At 53.0% G+C, this 15,140-nt stretch overlaps 1 protein-coding gene across 1 annotated transcript in view; it reads right to left on the bottom strand.

Annotated features, from left to right (window-relative positions):
• Positions 1-3,565: 3,565 nt before the first annotated feature.
• The window catches only part of col4a3 (collagen, type IV, alpha 3), an 18,600-nt gene continuing 7,025 nt past the window's right edge, over positions 3,566-15,140 (bottom strand). The window contains exons 22-52 of the mRNA XM_019868120.1: positions 14,467-14,559; positions 14,324-14,404; positions 13,546-13,616; positions 13,223-13,411; positions 12,534-12,699; positions 12,374-12,466; positions 12,137-12,241; positions 11,982-12,076; positions 11,754-11,904; positions 11,080-11,193; positions 10,849-11,016; positions 10,603-10,692; positions 10,394-10,528; positions 9,755-9,853; positions 9,482-9,571; positions 9,262-9,401; positions 8,876-9,002; positions 8,712-8,792; positions 8,530-8,631; positions 8,414-8,461; positions 8,166-8,351; positions 7,970-8,100; positions 7,810-7,882; positions 7,654-7,725; positions 7,306-7,431; positions 7,118-7,216; positions 6,381-6,593; positions 5,967-6,144; positions 5,691-5,805; positions 4,823-4,995; positions 3,566-4,749 (exon numbers count right to left, since the gene is read on the bottom strand). Coding sequence (XP_019723679.1) covers positions 4,668-4,749; positions 4,823-4,995; positions 5,691-5,805; positions 5,967-6,144; positions 6,381-6,593; positions 7,118-7,216; positions 7,306-7,431; positions 7,654-7,725; positions 7,810-7,882; positions 7,970-8,100; positions 8,166-8,351; positions 8,414-8,461; positions 8,530-8,631; positions 8,712-8,792; positions 8,876-9,002; positions 9,262-9,401; positions 9,482-9,571; positions 9,755-9,853; positions 10,394-10,528; positions 10,603-10,692; positions 10,849-11,016; positions 11,080-11,193; positions 11,754-11,904; positions 11,982-12,076; positions 12,137-12,241; positions 12,374-12,466; positions 12,534-12,699; positions 13,223-13,411; positions 13,546-13,616; positions 14,324-14,404; positions 14,467-14,559 — 3,686 coding nt within the window. The 3' untranslated portion in view covers positions 3,566-4,667. The remainder of the gene's footprint in view (positions 4,750-4,822; positions 4,996-5,690; positions 5,806-5,966; positions 6,145-6,380; positions 6,594-7,117; positions 7,217-7,305; positions 7,432-7,653; positions 7,726-7,809; positions 7,883-7,969; positions 8,101-8,165; positions 8,352-8,413; positions 8,462-8,529; positions 8,632-8,711; positions 8,793-8,875; positions 9,003-9,261; positions 9,402-9,481; positions 9,572-9,754; positions 9,854-10,393; positions 10,529-10,602; positions 10,693-10,848; positions 11,017-11,079; positions 11,194-11,753; positions 11,905-11,981; positions 12,077-12,136; positions 12,242-12,373; positions 12,467-12,533; positions 12,700-13,222; positions 13,412-13,545; positions 13,617-14,323; positions 14,405-14,466; positions 14,560-15,140) is intronic.

Raw genomic sequence — 15,140 nt, forward strand, 5'->3', positions numbered from 1 at the left:
ACGCAAGCGACGACGGCCGACGCCCGCCCGCGAGCAGCCGCAAACTTGAGCGGTCGCAAGCGGGGGGAAAGAAAGAAGGAAGCGCTTGGTCGCCAGGGTGGCGCTGACTGACACGTCCCGGGCTCTTCTCTTCAATGCGACACGCTTGTGATTTCTTCTCCTCAATCCTGCTGGTTGTGCTTCCAATTTTGGAAGTGCGGCATCTAACCACGGCCACATTTCTCAATCGTTGGAATTTCACCATCTTCCATCGATCCGGGAGACGGCCGCCTTCAAATTGTTCCGCCCCTTCCGCGTCATTCCGCCCGAGTTCATTCTGCGTTGACACGCCAATGCCGTCGTCTGATTACCGATTGCGAGCGTTTTTCGCCTAAAAATTCCCACGCGTCGCCACCCCGCCAAACTTCAACATTTCATTCGCAAAGTCCACTCCGCAGCATTTGAACGGCGCCTTTGCCAATTCCTCCAGAAATGGCACGGTCTCCCGCAAGGGAACAGATCGCCTCACAATCCAAAAAGCAGAAACGGAAAAGCAGAAAGGAGCAAAGAAAAAAGGGCAAAGGTAGGAGGGAAAGCAGAGAGGGGAAAAAAAAAACACTGCACCAAACCCCGCCAGAAGGGGGAGCGTGTGAGGAAGGTCGGCAAGAAGAAAAGAACATGCAAAAGAAGAACTTCAAGAAGAAGAAGGAGGCAGGGACAGAGAGACGGAAAGACAAAAAGTTGAGTCTTGCATACTCGGGTCTTTCGGTTGGGGTTGCGGTTGGGGTCGCGGTTCCGACGGCTGCGGTTGGCGGCGGCGCTCCGGTTTGCGGGCTCCGCCGCGGACGTTGGTCTTTTTGAAGGCTGCGGCCCCGCCCCCTCGGGCGGCCGGACCTTCCGTCGACAGGCGGGCGTGCGGAGATGCGGGAATGCGGCGGACTGAAATCCATTAGCGCTGATTGGCCCTGAAAGGGTTGGCAGGCATCAAACATTCCAAAGCAAACAGCCACAATTAATCCGGCGCTGGCGCATTAGCGCACTTCATTAGCAGATTTCCGTTCAGGAAGTGCGCTCGCTCGCTCGCCCACGCCGCATTTCGCCGTCCGCTGCGAACCTCGAGACACCGCCGCGCTTCGGTATCCGACTTGCTGATCTCGGATTCCTGCGATGACGCCTGATAGAGAAACGTCGACAAAGGAGGCGTCCGCTCGGCCTCAATGTCCCCGGCCTCCCCTGGGACACGGGTGAGGTTTTGCCCAAGACGGGAGATGAAACTCTTTCTGACAGGGGATTCCGCCAGAGATTCCCAGCAAACCCTCGCAATATATTTGGGCAGGTTGGATCGGAATCTTTCCCCGCCATCGGAGCCAACACGGCGCCGGGCGGTGGTCGGCTGACAGCTCCGCACTTCTCTTCACCCGAGAGTCCAAGGCGTGCGGTGGAAAGGCCGAGGACAGGATCCAAAAAGTCCATCGTGGAACTGCGGTGACCTGGTGTCACATGCACAAACGGACACCCACAAAAGGACAATCCGTGACGAGCACACAAGTCCGGTCACAAAACACCACTCGGTTTCTGATGGGGGTGATGGCCGTTCCGACCGAGCCCACCATTCCAGGTCTCACTGTCTGGCATTGCCCACGTGAGCACTGAAGTCCCTCAGCAGAACGATGGAGTCCCCGGGGGGAGCGCTTTGCGGCACACCCTCCGAGGACGCCAAAAACAGCGGCTACTCCGACCTGCCTGTTGGTGCGTCGGCACCAACGACGGTCAGGACCCGTCTCCCCACCCAAAAGTGGAGGGAGGCTACCCGCTCGTCCACCGGGGTGAACCTCGATGTCCGGGCCAGCAGGAAGTCTGCCAACACCTGTTCTGCGCCTCTCACTGCAGGCTAATCAAGAGCGGAAGTGTCAGCGACCCCTCTCGAGGGGACTGGTTCTAGAGTCTGAGCCGTGTGTGAACTTCTCCGCCTCGTGCACCGGCTTGAGCCATTCCGTGTCCCTTCTAGCTAGCTTCTGCAGCCGGAGATCGGACCGCCCAGCTCACTACGCACCCGACCCCGTTGGCCCCTCCCACGGGTGGCGAGCCCACGGGAAGGGGGACCGACGTTGCCTCATGGATGCAGGCCCGGCCGCCGGGCGCGAGCCTTTGAGGTGCACCTCGAGGCTTGGAGTAGAGTATTAATCCCATTACTCGAAACGCGAACCAGAAATTGAAACCTTAACCCTAGTGTAAAACCCTCACTTGAAAGAAACCCTGAAGCTAGTTTAAAACCGACTTGGAAACCCAAACCCAGGCATGTCTTGCTCCGGGCCTGGAGGGCCGCCGTCCCGCCTGTTTTCTCGCTCTCCCGGGAGCGGCCCGCGAGGGTTAGGGCCTAACCCGAGTGGGGAGGAAAAAAAAAAAACAAAACCCCACTTTCAAACGCTGACCGAGTTTCAGACCCTCATTTGAAATTTGAACCAACTTTGAAACCCGAAGCCGTCGGTGTCAAACTCAGGTCCTGGACGGCCGCCGTCCTGCATGTTTTCCAAGTCTCCCTGTTGCAACACGCCTGATTCAAATGAACAGGTTCAAGATCAGAGCTTGCTGGTGATCTGCTCATTTGAATCGGGTGTGTTGCAACAGGGAGACTTGGAAAACATGCAGGACGGCGGCCCGTCCAGGACCGGCGTTCGACTAAGCCTTCAACTTTGCCGTGTTCCATTCCGGCCGGGGCCACTTTGGCTGCTTTGCTTTTCATCCATTTTGCCAGAGTTTAAAATATTCACATCTCGTGTCGATTGTTTTTAGTCGGTCCGTCCATTTCACCTTTTGGGACCAATCTTGCGCTGCGACGAACATGACGTGAACATCAATGGCAAAGCCTGGAAGAACTGCGGGGCATTCTTTTCACCGACTATTCACATGCTTAGAATGCGACGGAGCAATTGTGTCCGGGTGACGGGGGGTGATGGGGGGTCAGCGTGAGTTGCGCAGCGCGAATGACGTTACGGGTGGAGCGCCGACGTCCGGCGGTCGCACGCATTCCTCGAGCGGCCTTGCCGTCGCTAACGGCGTACATGTTGACGTTGTGGTTAATGTTTGAAGGCAGCCCGTTCGTTGATGGATCCTGTCTCATCAGCCCCCCCAACCCTCGTCCCCGCGCGCTCGTGAGCGAGTCCTGACGGCAGCCCGTTGCCAGGGTGACAAATTAACGCGCCGTTGTCGCCAAGGAGCCGCTCGCCGCGGGCACGACTGCACGCTGATGACATCGCACTGCGAGTCGAGCTTTCCTTCAGCCCGAGAGCGCGATTCTGAGAACTCGGCGCTCCAGGAACGTGAGCTTGAATGGCGACCTTTGCTTAAGCTTTGATTGAGTGATCGATTGATTGAATGATTGGTTGACTGACGGACTCGGTGATTTCCATTCAACGCGAGTCAATCGCGTACAATTGTTTTCCCAGACACCGGCTATCATTGATCTGATTATTATGAGCGTTGTTTTTGTCAATGAGATCAGAGCGCTGCAGGTGGCACCGAAGGCGGTCAACAAGAGTCGCTTTGGCAAACACTGAACAATGGTTACAAAAAGAGGCTTCAAAGGTTTCGTGCCATACCCAGCGGAAGTTTACTCGACAACCAAACACAAAAGCAAGACCGTTACACTTTGGGTCATTACGAGCAAACTGCGCTGCCCTAAGAACAGCGCGCTAGCGTAACGCTAACGTAGAATGGAAAATGTCATTGACATGCTAACAGTCGGCATCCCGCGTTGCGCTCTTAGATGCTTTGAAGCGACGGATCTTCAAACAAACACGTGGGCAGCTATCGCCGTGGTCGCAGACACATCTTCTTTATCCTCTCTGCAAAAGGCCAAATGCCAAGCATCTGTCCGAGTCACCTCGAGAAGCAACGTGACAAGTGGCCGCCAGCTTTGGGAAATTTTCTCTAAAACGCCGAACGAGCCCTTCAAAAACACCCGTCAAATCCTCCGTGACAGATCAAATCACATCGTTTGCGAAGCGTCAAACGTCGTTTGGATGCGTCCTGGAATTTTGGCCCACGCGGTGTTGTTGGCGGCCGTGTGCGACTGAAACTTGTCAGCCAATCGGAGAAGGCTTTCCCCGAGCAGCCGGCGAAACCAAAGGGCCCGGGAGACAAGCGGGCAAACGACCGTGTTAGACTGCTACGCTCCAATTTTTGAGCAGAGATCATACAACGAGCTTCCCCCAAAACGGTCCCTTTCTTCATTTCTCCCGAAGCCACCGTCTCGCTTTACAAGATTTTGGCGCATTGCACCCAGGTTGCCCATTTCGGACAAATCTTGTCACGTTGCTACTTGGAGTGATAGGGAGTGGAGAGACAAGAATGATCGCCAAGGCGGGCGGCCCCGTTCGCAATCATTCTCTCACCCTTCCGATCAGAAGCAGCATTTTGGCACAGTGCCATTTTGGGGCACGTCCATTCATTTCGACGCGGCAAAAGGCTTTGCGATAGGAGCGCTCTGCGTTACGAATGGGAATGATTTCAAGTCGTAGCTCAAGGCACCGCTGTTGTTGGACTCTGCAGTTTTGGTGCAGCTCAGGGTGTTGCGGGTAAGGATGGTGGCGTGTTGGTCACGCCGATGTCACTTGTGTCCATGACGGCGTCTGCATCTGTGTTTGTTGTTGTTGTTGTTGTGGGCAGCGTGGGCGGCGCAGGGGGTTTCACAGGCGCTTGGAGCAAACTCTGCAACGGCTGATCAAATTTTCCGGCAGGTCCCCGGCTTCGCTTCGAGGCTCGGGTTTGCTGGAAATCAAGTGGAAAGGGTTTCAGGACGAGGTTTTCATGCGCCCGGCCGTGCGAGCGAGCGAGCGAGCACCTGAACATGTGACGCGGGTCCAGCGCGGCCAGCCAGTACGAGTACGAGTCGGTGTAGAAGTTGCACGTCCCTCTGCCGTGACACTCGATGAAGGGAATCTTGCGGAAGTTCTCCAGGCACGATCCGGGCGACGACAGCGGCTGACCCGAACCCTCCGCCCCCACTCCCGTTTCCTGAACGCCGAGCAAAAACTGGCTGCTCAGCACTTGGACAACTTCCGAGGCTCACCTTCACTGTGGCCCGGTACACACGTCGAGACACCTGTCCTGATTTGGCCCTCTCCCGACCAAGGATGTCAAAGTCACGGATGCGCTCGAAGATAACGGTCCAATAAGAAGATCCCGTGGACTGAAGTGGATTTGTCGCAACACTCGGGTACAAAACAGGCTAGGCTGACAGTCCGTTAAAGCGACAACATTGCCGAGCAAAAAATCATCCACCTGACCGAGTGAGTTTGTGGACCGTGACGAGAACGGAATGAAGCTATTTCGAGGAGCGACCCGGCCGAGCAACAAGGAAGCGGACGGAAATCAAAGACACGTCCCGAGCCAAAGTGTTTTTTCGTCGAAAAGTGGGTCCTCCAGACGGCAGCGAGCGTTTTCCGAAGAAGACGAAACGCTCGGCGAACATCGACGCTGGCACTCTGCGTTGACACACCGCTCCCAACACGAGCGAAAGCGGATCGTCATCGTCACCTTGCGGGCTCTGTCACTGACAAGCGGTCGTCGAAGCTTTGAAACATCCTTCTGTGTGCAGCGGGCCAAAACAGGGCAAAGGTGGTGAAAAGCCGCAGAGCGAACAGTGGCCCGCGGCCAGTGAGGCGAGAGAGGAGCCGCGAACCCCGCTCAAGCTTCCCGCGGGAACTCACCATCACGAAGGAGAATCCCGACCACAGAGAGTCCCAACCCGAAGGACACTCGGGAAGCAAACGCGTCTGACTGTGGACCGTCATCACGTTGGCCGGCGACTCGCACACGCTGCACCTGAAACCCACACAGGCCTTACACCGTGCGTCGCGCACAGAACGCATACCGAGCCCACGTGCACATACGGACAGGATGTCGCGCACCCTACAGACACGTCACGCATGATACACGCGCTATGCATCTCGCGCGCAGAATCTGGACCTTCCGTGCGTTCTTACCGGCTGATGTAATTCTTCAGGAGCGGTCCCGAGATGAAGGGCATGGTGCTGACTCCAGATTGGTCGGTGGACAGCCAATAGGAGTAGTCGTTGCGCGCGGCGTAGCGGCAGGTGCTGTCCGTGTTACAGAAGAGGAACGGCATGGTGGTGAAACGTGGGAGGCAGCTGCCCAGAGCTCCTGAAAACACGGCCAAAGGCCCGTCAATGGCGGCGCATACTCTCCAGACACGACGTGGAGATAGATCCACGCCGTTTCAGGGGAGCCACAACAACTGGATGTCCTGAACAAGAAAACGCTGCAACAAGCCGAAACGTTTTTTGGTTTTTTTTTTCCCTTTCCCTTTGCGACCTGAATTCCAAGTGTGAGGCCGCCACAGAAGAGCGTGGGGTGTTTGCGGGTGTAGCGCCACGTACCCAAGTCCTGGCCGTGAGCTCGGTTGTTCCCGTTGATGAAGAGCAAAGAGAAGCCGCTGTACACCTTGACGGATCCGGGGGGGCATTCCGGTACTTGAACATTCTGACTGTGCCGGCTGAACAGGAAGCCGTCTTTCTCGGGGGTGTCCACACACAAACCCGGGGGACCCCGCGCACCCTTTGCACCTGTGGAACCTGGTGGACCCGTCACACCTGCAACACGACATTACTTGATGCCCGGGCAGTTCTGGTGCCGCGCTGTTACACTGCAGTTCGGATGGCATCCCCAGGCGGTTTTGGTATGGCTCTGAGGTGGTTCTGGTATGGTTCTGGTACGGTTCCAAGTGATTTCTGATGTCTTTCTGGTGCGGTTCATCTGTGATCTATTGTTGACCTCATGTTTTCTCTGATGTCATTTTGTTGCAATTCTGGTGCGGTTCTGGTATTTGTCCATTTTTGTGCCAAAGTGGTTCTGGTGTCTTTCTGATGGAATTTTTGTGAATTCTGGTGCAGTTTTGGTCTCGTTTCAATGTGTTTCCAGAGTGTTTTGGTTCCCGGTGTTACTCTGATGTGCTGCTGATGTCGATCTGGTGTTGTTCCCCTGTGGTTCTGACGTGGTTCGAGTACAGCTATGGTGTGGTTCTCTCTGACGGAGCTCACGTTCTCGAGAGCTCATCCCTGATTTTCCTATTGACATGAACAGATGAACCACAGGAAGACCATGGACTGTCTCCTACCTTTTAGTCCGGGGTCTCCTCTGTCTCCAGTGTCCCCTTTCAGTCCTGCAAATCCGGGCCCACCTGTCCATCCAGCACCACCCCGATCACCTTTTGGACCTTCAAGTGTCACAAAGAATCGCAGGTTGGCTTATTAGGACATCCCAAAGTGTGAAGTGGTTCTTCATCAAACTGCTGAAATGAGTCACCTGGATCTCCGGTTCTCCCTTGCCTTCCTGGGGTCCCTGGTTGTCCTGGCAGTCCCTGATCTCCAGGCAACCCTTGGTCTCCCGCTAGGACCACCACCTCCCTGGACACGTCCTTACCCCTCTGCCCTGTAAGGGCGGTATTCAGCAGTGTGGTCACAAGTACAGTGACACCTTGACTGGTTGGTTTAATTTGTTCCGTGACCAAGCTCGTGACGCCACTCTCTCTGCATACCTTGAATTACAAGTGCCCCAACTAATGAGTTGCCCCCCCCCCCCACGCTTAACAACACATCAAGGGATGTAAAACGTATGACGTGGGCTGAACAGAATGTCACAAAGTGGCCGTACCTCGTCTCCCCGTAGGTCCTGCAGGCCCAGGAGAACCTTTGATGCCCGCTGGACCATCGTCACCTCTCATGCCTTAAAATTCATAAAAGTCACCAAATGGGACTCCCTTCTCACACTTGAGCCAGCACAGCCCAGGACAACACGTGGCGGTCTTACCGACAGGTCCGGTTACCCCGGTATCCCCCATGAAGCCTTTGCGTCCCGGTGCTCCCAGCACTCCATCTCGACCCTGAACACATTCCGTTCAGATCTTTTCAACACACACACAAGCGCATCTGCATCCGAGTTTCTATGAGGAGATTGAACGCATACTGACCGGCATGCCTGGCAGGCCAGGATCACCTCGGCAGCCAGGGCTTCCTGCGTTACCTGTTGCCCCTTTAGACCCCTTCTCTCCTTTAAGACCAGAACCTGGGGAGCCGGGGGGCCCTCGACACCCCGGTGGACCTACAAACAAAGAGGAAAATCACAATCACACAAAAATGAACAATCTACTCAAACGATTCAATCACCTCTTGGTCCCCGTTCTCCTGGCAGTCCTTTTCCTCCTTTTTCTCCTTCAGTGCAGGGTCCCTGCCTGCCACGAACACCAGGAAGTCCAGGGAGCCCAGGTGGACCAGGGCAACCTGGATTTCCTTCAGGACCCGAAGGTCCTGGCTGGCCACAAGTACCAGGAGGACCCTTTTCTCCAACACAGCCTGGAGGCAAATATGACTTTTTTTTTTCTTCCCAATGAAAAACAAACACATTCCAAACTCACCCGGTGGACCTTTTGCCCCATCTGCTCCCCTGGCTCCGATTCCAGGTTCTGAAGAAAGAAGAAACCTCAGGTCAGGTGAGATCCTTTAAAACAAGGGGTAATCTGAGTCCTTTCACCTCCCATGGCTCCTTTTTCTCCAGAAGGTCCTGGTATGCCATCTTGTCCCTGGTTTCCTCTGGGACCAGATGGACCAGGATTTCCAGGGGCTCCCTTGTTACCTGAAATGGAGACACAGTTGTCATGTTGTCACTGGTTCGACTTTTATACAAAAGCTAACGTCCCACTAAAACTGAGGCACCTGTCAGGCCACTAGGTCCTGGAGGTCCGCTGACACCCGGAGGTCCATCACAAGCTTTCTCACCAGGAGAACCCGGAGGACCTGACACAGAGACAATATTTTCCGCCCGGACTTCCAGGGGAACCAGAAGAACCCGCACATAATGACTGAATCAAAAGTGAGACCTCTGCAACCAGGTGGTCCAGCATTTCCTTTAGGGCCACAGGGACCACGATCTCCTGGAGGACCAAAGTCTCCTCTGTCTCCTGGCACCCCCTTTGGACCTGTTGTACCTGCACAAGCTGACTGCCCCTGGAAAAAGAGATGGAAAAGTAGAAGCCTTGGTGCCGGAGCCGAGACTATGCCGATCTTCTGCTCACAAACATCTACTCCGAAAAGTTCATGTGATTGAGGATAACATAAGATGACAAGATGGATTTGATTGGCAGCTGGACATTGGACTTTTGACAATGAAATAAGTTCGATTTTCGTTGCCTTTTCCAACTGATTTATTTGGAAGTCACTTGTAACTCGAAAAATCATTTCCTTTTAGCAAAGGAAAATGCTCAACCTTTTCTCCAGGATATCCTTTGAATCCAGGTCCAGGTAAACTGGGCTCCCCTTTTGCCCCTTTGAGTCCCCCCGGTCCTTCTAATCCATCAAAACCGGGTTCTCCACAGGGCCCCGTGGAACCTTTTCCACCTTTGCAACCTGGAGACAAGATGCAGCCGTCCAAAGTCCGGACAATTTCCGATTGCCGATCATGTTTGTCATGAAGTCAAATGACTGACCTGGTTTTCCAAGGTCCCCTGGGTTCCCAAGGAGACCGCAAGAACCAGGAGGACCTGTCTGTCCATCTCTGCCTGCTTCTCCAGGGGGTCCTTAGAAACAAACACATGTATTTTTTTCCTCAAGCCAAATGATAAATGTGATGATAATTGCTAATTATTGATTTATTTCATGGCCGCTTCAATGATTGTTGGCTGTCTTTCAGCTTGAATTCTTCACACCCTACCCTACCAAGCATGAGGGGAAAAAGTGACTTGACATTGGAAGAAAAACACCTTGAGGTCCAGCTCTTCCTGGTCTGCCACTGGCGCCGTCGAGACCCGGAGGCCCTGGGGTACCTTCATTGCCTTTAGCACCAGTCAGACCGAGAGGTCCTAAGGATAAAGAAACTGGTGAGAATATCCAGGATTTTGTAGAGGTGCTAACACTGCAGATGGACTGATCATTCACAGAACACCACAAGAATAAAGACCATCACGACATGGCTGGAGGCAAACTGTATCTACGGCAAAACTTGTGTTTGGGGTGGTGGCCGCCACATCGCCCAGAATGTTCTTGGTTGTTTTGTTTGTTTGTTTGTTTGTTTTCAATTATCTTGACAAAATCCAAATGAATGCAGCGGAACCTGTGAGTGAGGAGATTAAAGGGAGGGAACGGTGCCAACGATCGTGAAGAGAAGATCGCAAGACTGTCTGATGGCAGAGTAGTTCAAGTATGGCATTATGGGCATTCGTTATTCAGTCTTGTTCTTAACATCATGATGAGTTCACTTTCAATTTCTGGCTGGCTGAGTAGACGACAGAATGCGAACCATAATTGTTCGTCCAAATAAGTGACATGGATCATTTCCACAGCACACTAATGTGCCACGACACACTGGTTGAGAATCACTGGAAGAGAAGAGAATAGAATACCATTCTCTCCTGGATCTCCAGGGTCTCCAAACATCTCCACAGTGGTCTGCGTTCCCTTTGGTCCCATCTCCCCTCTGTCCCCCGGAGGCCCGGGTGGCCCCTGGGAACCTGTGGCACCGCTGGCACCATTCTCGCCTGAGCCAAGAGCCGCAAATTGATCGTGATTTGAAGACAGACGGATAAGATGATTTGTAATGACTCTATGTCACCTTTTGGCCCAGTAATTCCAGGCTTTCCTGGTTTCCCGAGGTCCCCTGGACTCCCACGGGGGCCTGGGGGACCAGAGTCTCCCCTTATACCTGACACACAAAAACAAACACGACTCAGTGTTGGAATGGACAACCGTTGCATCTTATTTCGGTGTGTTCCTGTGCCTTGAATAGGGAATGGTCAATGTCCTCTCCTGATGGGTAACAGACTGACCAAGTGGGCAAGACTGTGACCCTCCTCCATACCTGGACGTCCTGGCTGGCCAGTGGTCCCAGTCTGTCCCTTCATACCGTTGCTTCCCTGCAGACCTGGAGTTCCATCGAACCCAGGGACGCCAAACGGTCCCTGCGACCCAATAGCTCCCATGCCTGGCAGCCCAGGATCACCCTTTTCACCCTTGACACCCCGGCCTCCTGCAGAACAAGACACATCTCACACTCAAGAGCTCTCAAAAGTAACGTTAATGGATTTTATACCCGAGAAGCCAATGACTCCTATTGGCCCGGGCTGTCCTGCAGGTCCAGATGCTCCGAGAAAGCAAGGTCCAAAGGGGCCAGGTGGTCCGGGAAGCCCATCTCGACCCCGGGAACCTGAAACACATACAGTATGCATGAGGCCCTGAGTCCAGTGAGGAAAAAAAATCCCAGTGGGTTCCCAAAGGCTGGAAGTGTCACATACAGGGTGTACCCCGCCTACTGTCCGAAGTCAGCAGGGATAGGCTTCAGCACATCCTCGTGAGCATAAGCGGATCAGATAATGAATCAATGGATGGAGAGAGTTCCCAGGATATTATCAAGTTAAGTGAGATTTGAAATCGATGGTACCGCGAAGTTAGCACAGGTTTTTAAATTGGGAAACTGTAATCGAGTTTGAATTGATTTAGATAGTTTCCATTGTCAACCGATGCCGATATTCATCCGTCCCGAGTCCACTGGACTTCCATGCGGTCAAAACCTGATGTTGTCATTGTGTGAGTGTGCACATATGTTATTTCATGCAGTCACTCAAAAGCAAACCAAAGTATTTGAACAGGGCATGGCATGGGCACTAATGGAGCCTCCACTCATGAAGAGTAAACAAAAAGCCAGGAGTGAGAATAAGACTGGAAGCATTTGGCAAAAGGGAGCAGCGCATCTCAGCTTCATCCCACCTTTGGGCCCCGGTGCTCCATCTTGTCCTGTGGAACCCGGAAGCCCAACAGATCCTTGGGGCCCTTCAGACCCCGGTGCTCCCACAGAGCCATCCTCTCCTTGGGGACCCATTTGGCCCTGCCGGCCCGGGAAACCAAAACCAGCACTGCCCTGTTACGGCAAGATCCACACATGATGAGTTGAGCGATCGGGGCTGGGATTTCTTACGCCGAGTGACTTCATGTCACCTTGAAGCCGGGTCTTCCCGGTGGTCCCGATGGTCCTGGGCGGCCCTTACTCCCATAACTTGGAACACCCGGAGCTCCCGCCAGGCCCTTGGATCCTGAGACAAGAATCCACACACTTGAGTCCAATCAGGAATCAAAGGCTTCTAAAATCTCACCTTTGACTCCTGGAAAGCCTAGATGACCCTGGACAGTAAATCCTTTTTGTCCTCTCTCTCCCTTGAGACCGACCGATCCCAGAGTTCCAGGACGTCCTATCACCCCTGGGTTCAGCAGAAGAAAAGGAAGAAGAAGAAGAAGAAGAAGACTTGATTGGAAACTCTGATGTTCTCAGACACTCATGTTGAAATTGTCTGGGTCCATTTTGAAGTTGGCAAATCAAATGTCGGCCTCACCCTCTGAACCAGGATTGCCAGATGAACCCTTCACTCCTTTCTGGCCGGGATCTCCCGGGCTGCTTCTGATTTTGCCAGCTGAACCTTTTTCTCCTGAAACACATAGTTTGGACTTGGAGATTCAGCCTTCGGTCCTCTAGTCACACCTGGCCAGTCATACCTGGTATACCGGGCTCTCCCGGCTGGCCCAAAACTCCCACATTCCCTGGTGGTCCTGGTGGTCCAGGAGCTCCGATGCCTGGAGCCCCTGGTGGCCCCATTTGTCCTGGTGGCCCTCTGTAACCAGTCAACCCAACAGGACCCCTGAAACCTTTGGTACCTTGTCCCTACAGACAAAGGATGAAATCATGTGCCCCACATCATCACCCGATGTAGAACCCTGAACAGTCTCGGTTTTAATCCATTCTTTGAGCACATTAAGTGTTCTTGTGCACATTCCCGATTCACAACGAATGGATGATTCACCTACATTTGCTGATCTTTTTGTTTTTTTTGTTTGTTTGTTTGTAAAGGGATTTTTCGTCCATTTGTGAAAGCTGCCATGCATCTGATGGGCTGTAATTTGGGATGTCGCCACATCATGCTATGGCAGTTCATATTTTGAATCTCCGCAAAACCAGTGGGCGAGACTCGCCTCCGGTGAAGTGTTATGAAAGAACCCCAAATGCAAGTGCACTGTGCAGTGGAGGCTTGACCCCGCCCGTATCCCCCTCCAATTGATTGCCGCCTGCCGTAATGGAAATGCAACGGAGGCCAGGATGCCAAGTGCGTGCAGTACAGTGTATGGTTGAGTCTCCCTATAACCTGTAACAGGGAGGGTTTTTTTTTTTTCCCAGATCTGATACTCACAGGGTTTCCCTTGGGCCCCGGACTGCCTTTGGGCCCTGCGATTCCGGGAACTCCATCTGTCCCCTCAAGGCCCAGCGCTCCAAAGTCTCCTGGGTCCCCAACTTCACCCTTCTGCCCAAACCTCCTCATGATGCCAGGGTCCCCCGTTAGACCAGAGTCTCCTGGCGGTCCTGGGATACCAAAGAGGCCCTGCAGAGCCAGAGGGGAACACAACTCTTTGGCTGGCTGTATTCCAGTCTTGGGGTGTGATTGTGGATTTCTAAGGATCCAACAAATTGAAGAGGATTTGGTTTAAAAGCAGGCTAAGGCTGAACTGAACTCACCAGTGGGCCAGGTGCTCCAGCCATACCTTTCTGACCTCTTTCGCCTTTGGACCCCGGAGCCCCAGTTGCACCTGGGCCACCAAAGAACACGACCAAATGTCTTCTATTTGCTTGTGAGTATTTACAGTGGTACCTTGACTTACGAGGGCCTTGCGATTGGCCGGAGGCCAGTTCAGGATCTAGTCTGTCTCTCTCCCAGCGTAAGTTGCTGCGGAGAATGTTTGTGTTTTTTAAGAAAAGGATCAAGACCTAACTTTGTAATTTAGCTTTTAACTATGACCTACTTGCACTGGCATCCGTTCATTTTGCATTGTATCTCATTCACTCAATGTTGTTGGCCTGCGGCCACGACTCACATTCCTGTCCTGGTGCGGACGGCTCCTTGGGATGGTCACCTGGAGGCTCTGTGCCAAGCCTCAACTTTGTGTTTGGTGTTTGTTTGCCACTCAAGGAAAGCACTTTGAGTTGCATATTTTTGGATGAAAAACTGCAACGTATAAAAATTTTTTTGATTGATTGACCACAGATGTGCAATTGTGTCGCCTCAGCATTTTTTATGATGTGTCAACTGATCCCAAGCTTTGGACGTTCTGTCTTCTAGAACCCCCCGGCTCGCGCTTTTTGCGAGGCAGGAGGAAGGATACGGTGACATGACTCTATCATGATCGTTGAAAACAGTTACGAACTTGGAACAAGTTCAACTCATAAGTCAAGGTATGACTATATTTTTGATATGTACGATGATAATTTATTTTATTATTATTATTTTTTTTTTTACCTTTGAGCCCATCTGCACCTGGTTCCCCCGGTTGGCCCGGTGATCCAGGCGGACAGACCAAGCACGGCTCCCCCTTCTGACCTGACAAGCAAACGATACCCACCTCATGTTGAATTCTCTCTTTTGTTGTCATGTGCGCTCACCTTCCGGCCCTTCCCGGCCTCTGGTCCCTGGGGGTCCGCTCAGGCCTTTGGGACCTTTGGCACCGGGGGATCCGACCGCGCCTTGCAGGAAGTCTGATCGTGTCGCAAGTTTGAGCGTTAGTCTCTTATTTGCACTTCTGTCAAAATCGCTAAGCTGGCCAGTATCCAAGTCAGACCAGTCGCAATTGAAATACTGTATGCGGCGGTACGTCGACTTTCATTCTTTCCACGACGGAGCTCGTAACTCATCTCGCTCACATATCATATCCGTTTTCTCCATTGAAATGAAGAGAAATGCCATGAAAGCAACACGCCACGGAACATTCATTTTCCTTCATTCATTTAGGCCCTGTGTATTAACAGCAGCAAATATCCACGGCATCTGATTCCCTGAAAAAAAGTCGCAGCCCAATAAGTATGAAAATCATGACGTGCCCTGCGCAGTGCCATCTTGGCCATTTTTGAGCGGTACCCTTCCGGAGGAAGATTACCATACGAATAATCATATAGTAATCTTCCTCCGTCCCTGTCTGTCCTCATCCTTTTCCGCCCCCCAGAAAAAAAAGCGTCCGTGCATGACTCTGTGGGAAAGAGGGGCAATTTCTACAGACCCTACCCTACTACCCTACAGACGAGACAGCACTTACTTTGTTCCCGCCCCGCCCCGCCCCCCC

Source organism: Hippocampus comes, unplaced genomic scaffold (genome assembly GCF_001891065.2).
Source record: "Hippocampus comes isolate QL1 unplaced genomic scaffold, H_comes_QL1_v1.1 scaffold49, whole genome shotgun sequence".
NCBI classification, from domain to species: domain Eukaryota; kingdom Metazoa; phylum Chordata; class Actinopteri; order Syngnathiformes; family Syngnathidae; genus Hippocampus; species Hippocampus comes.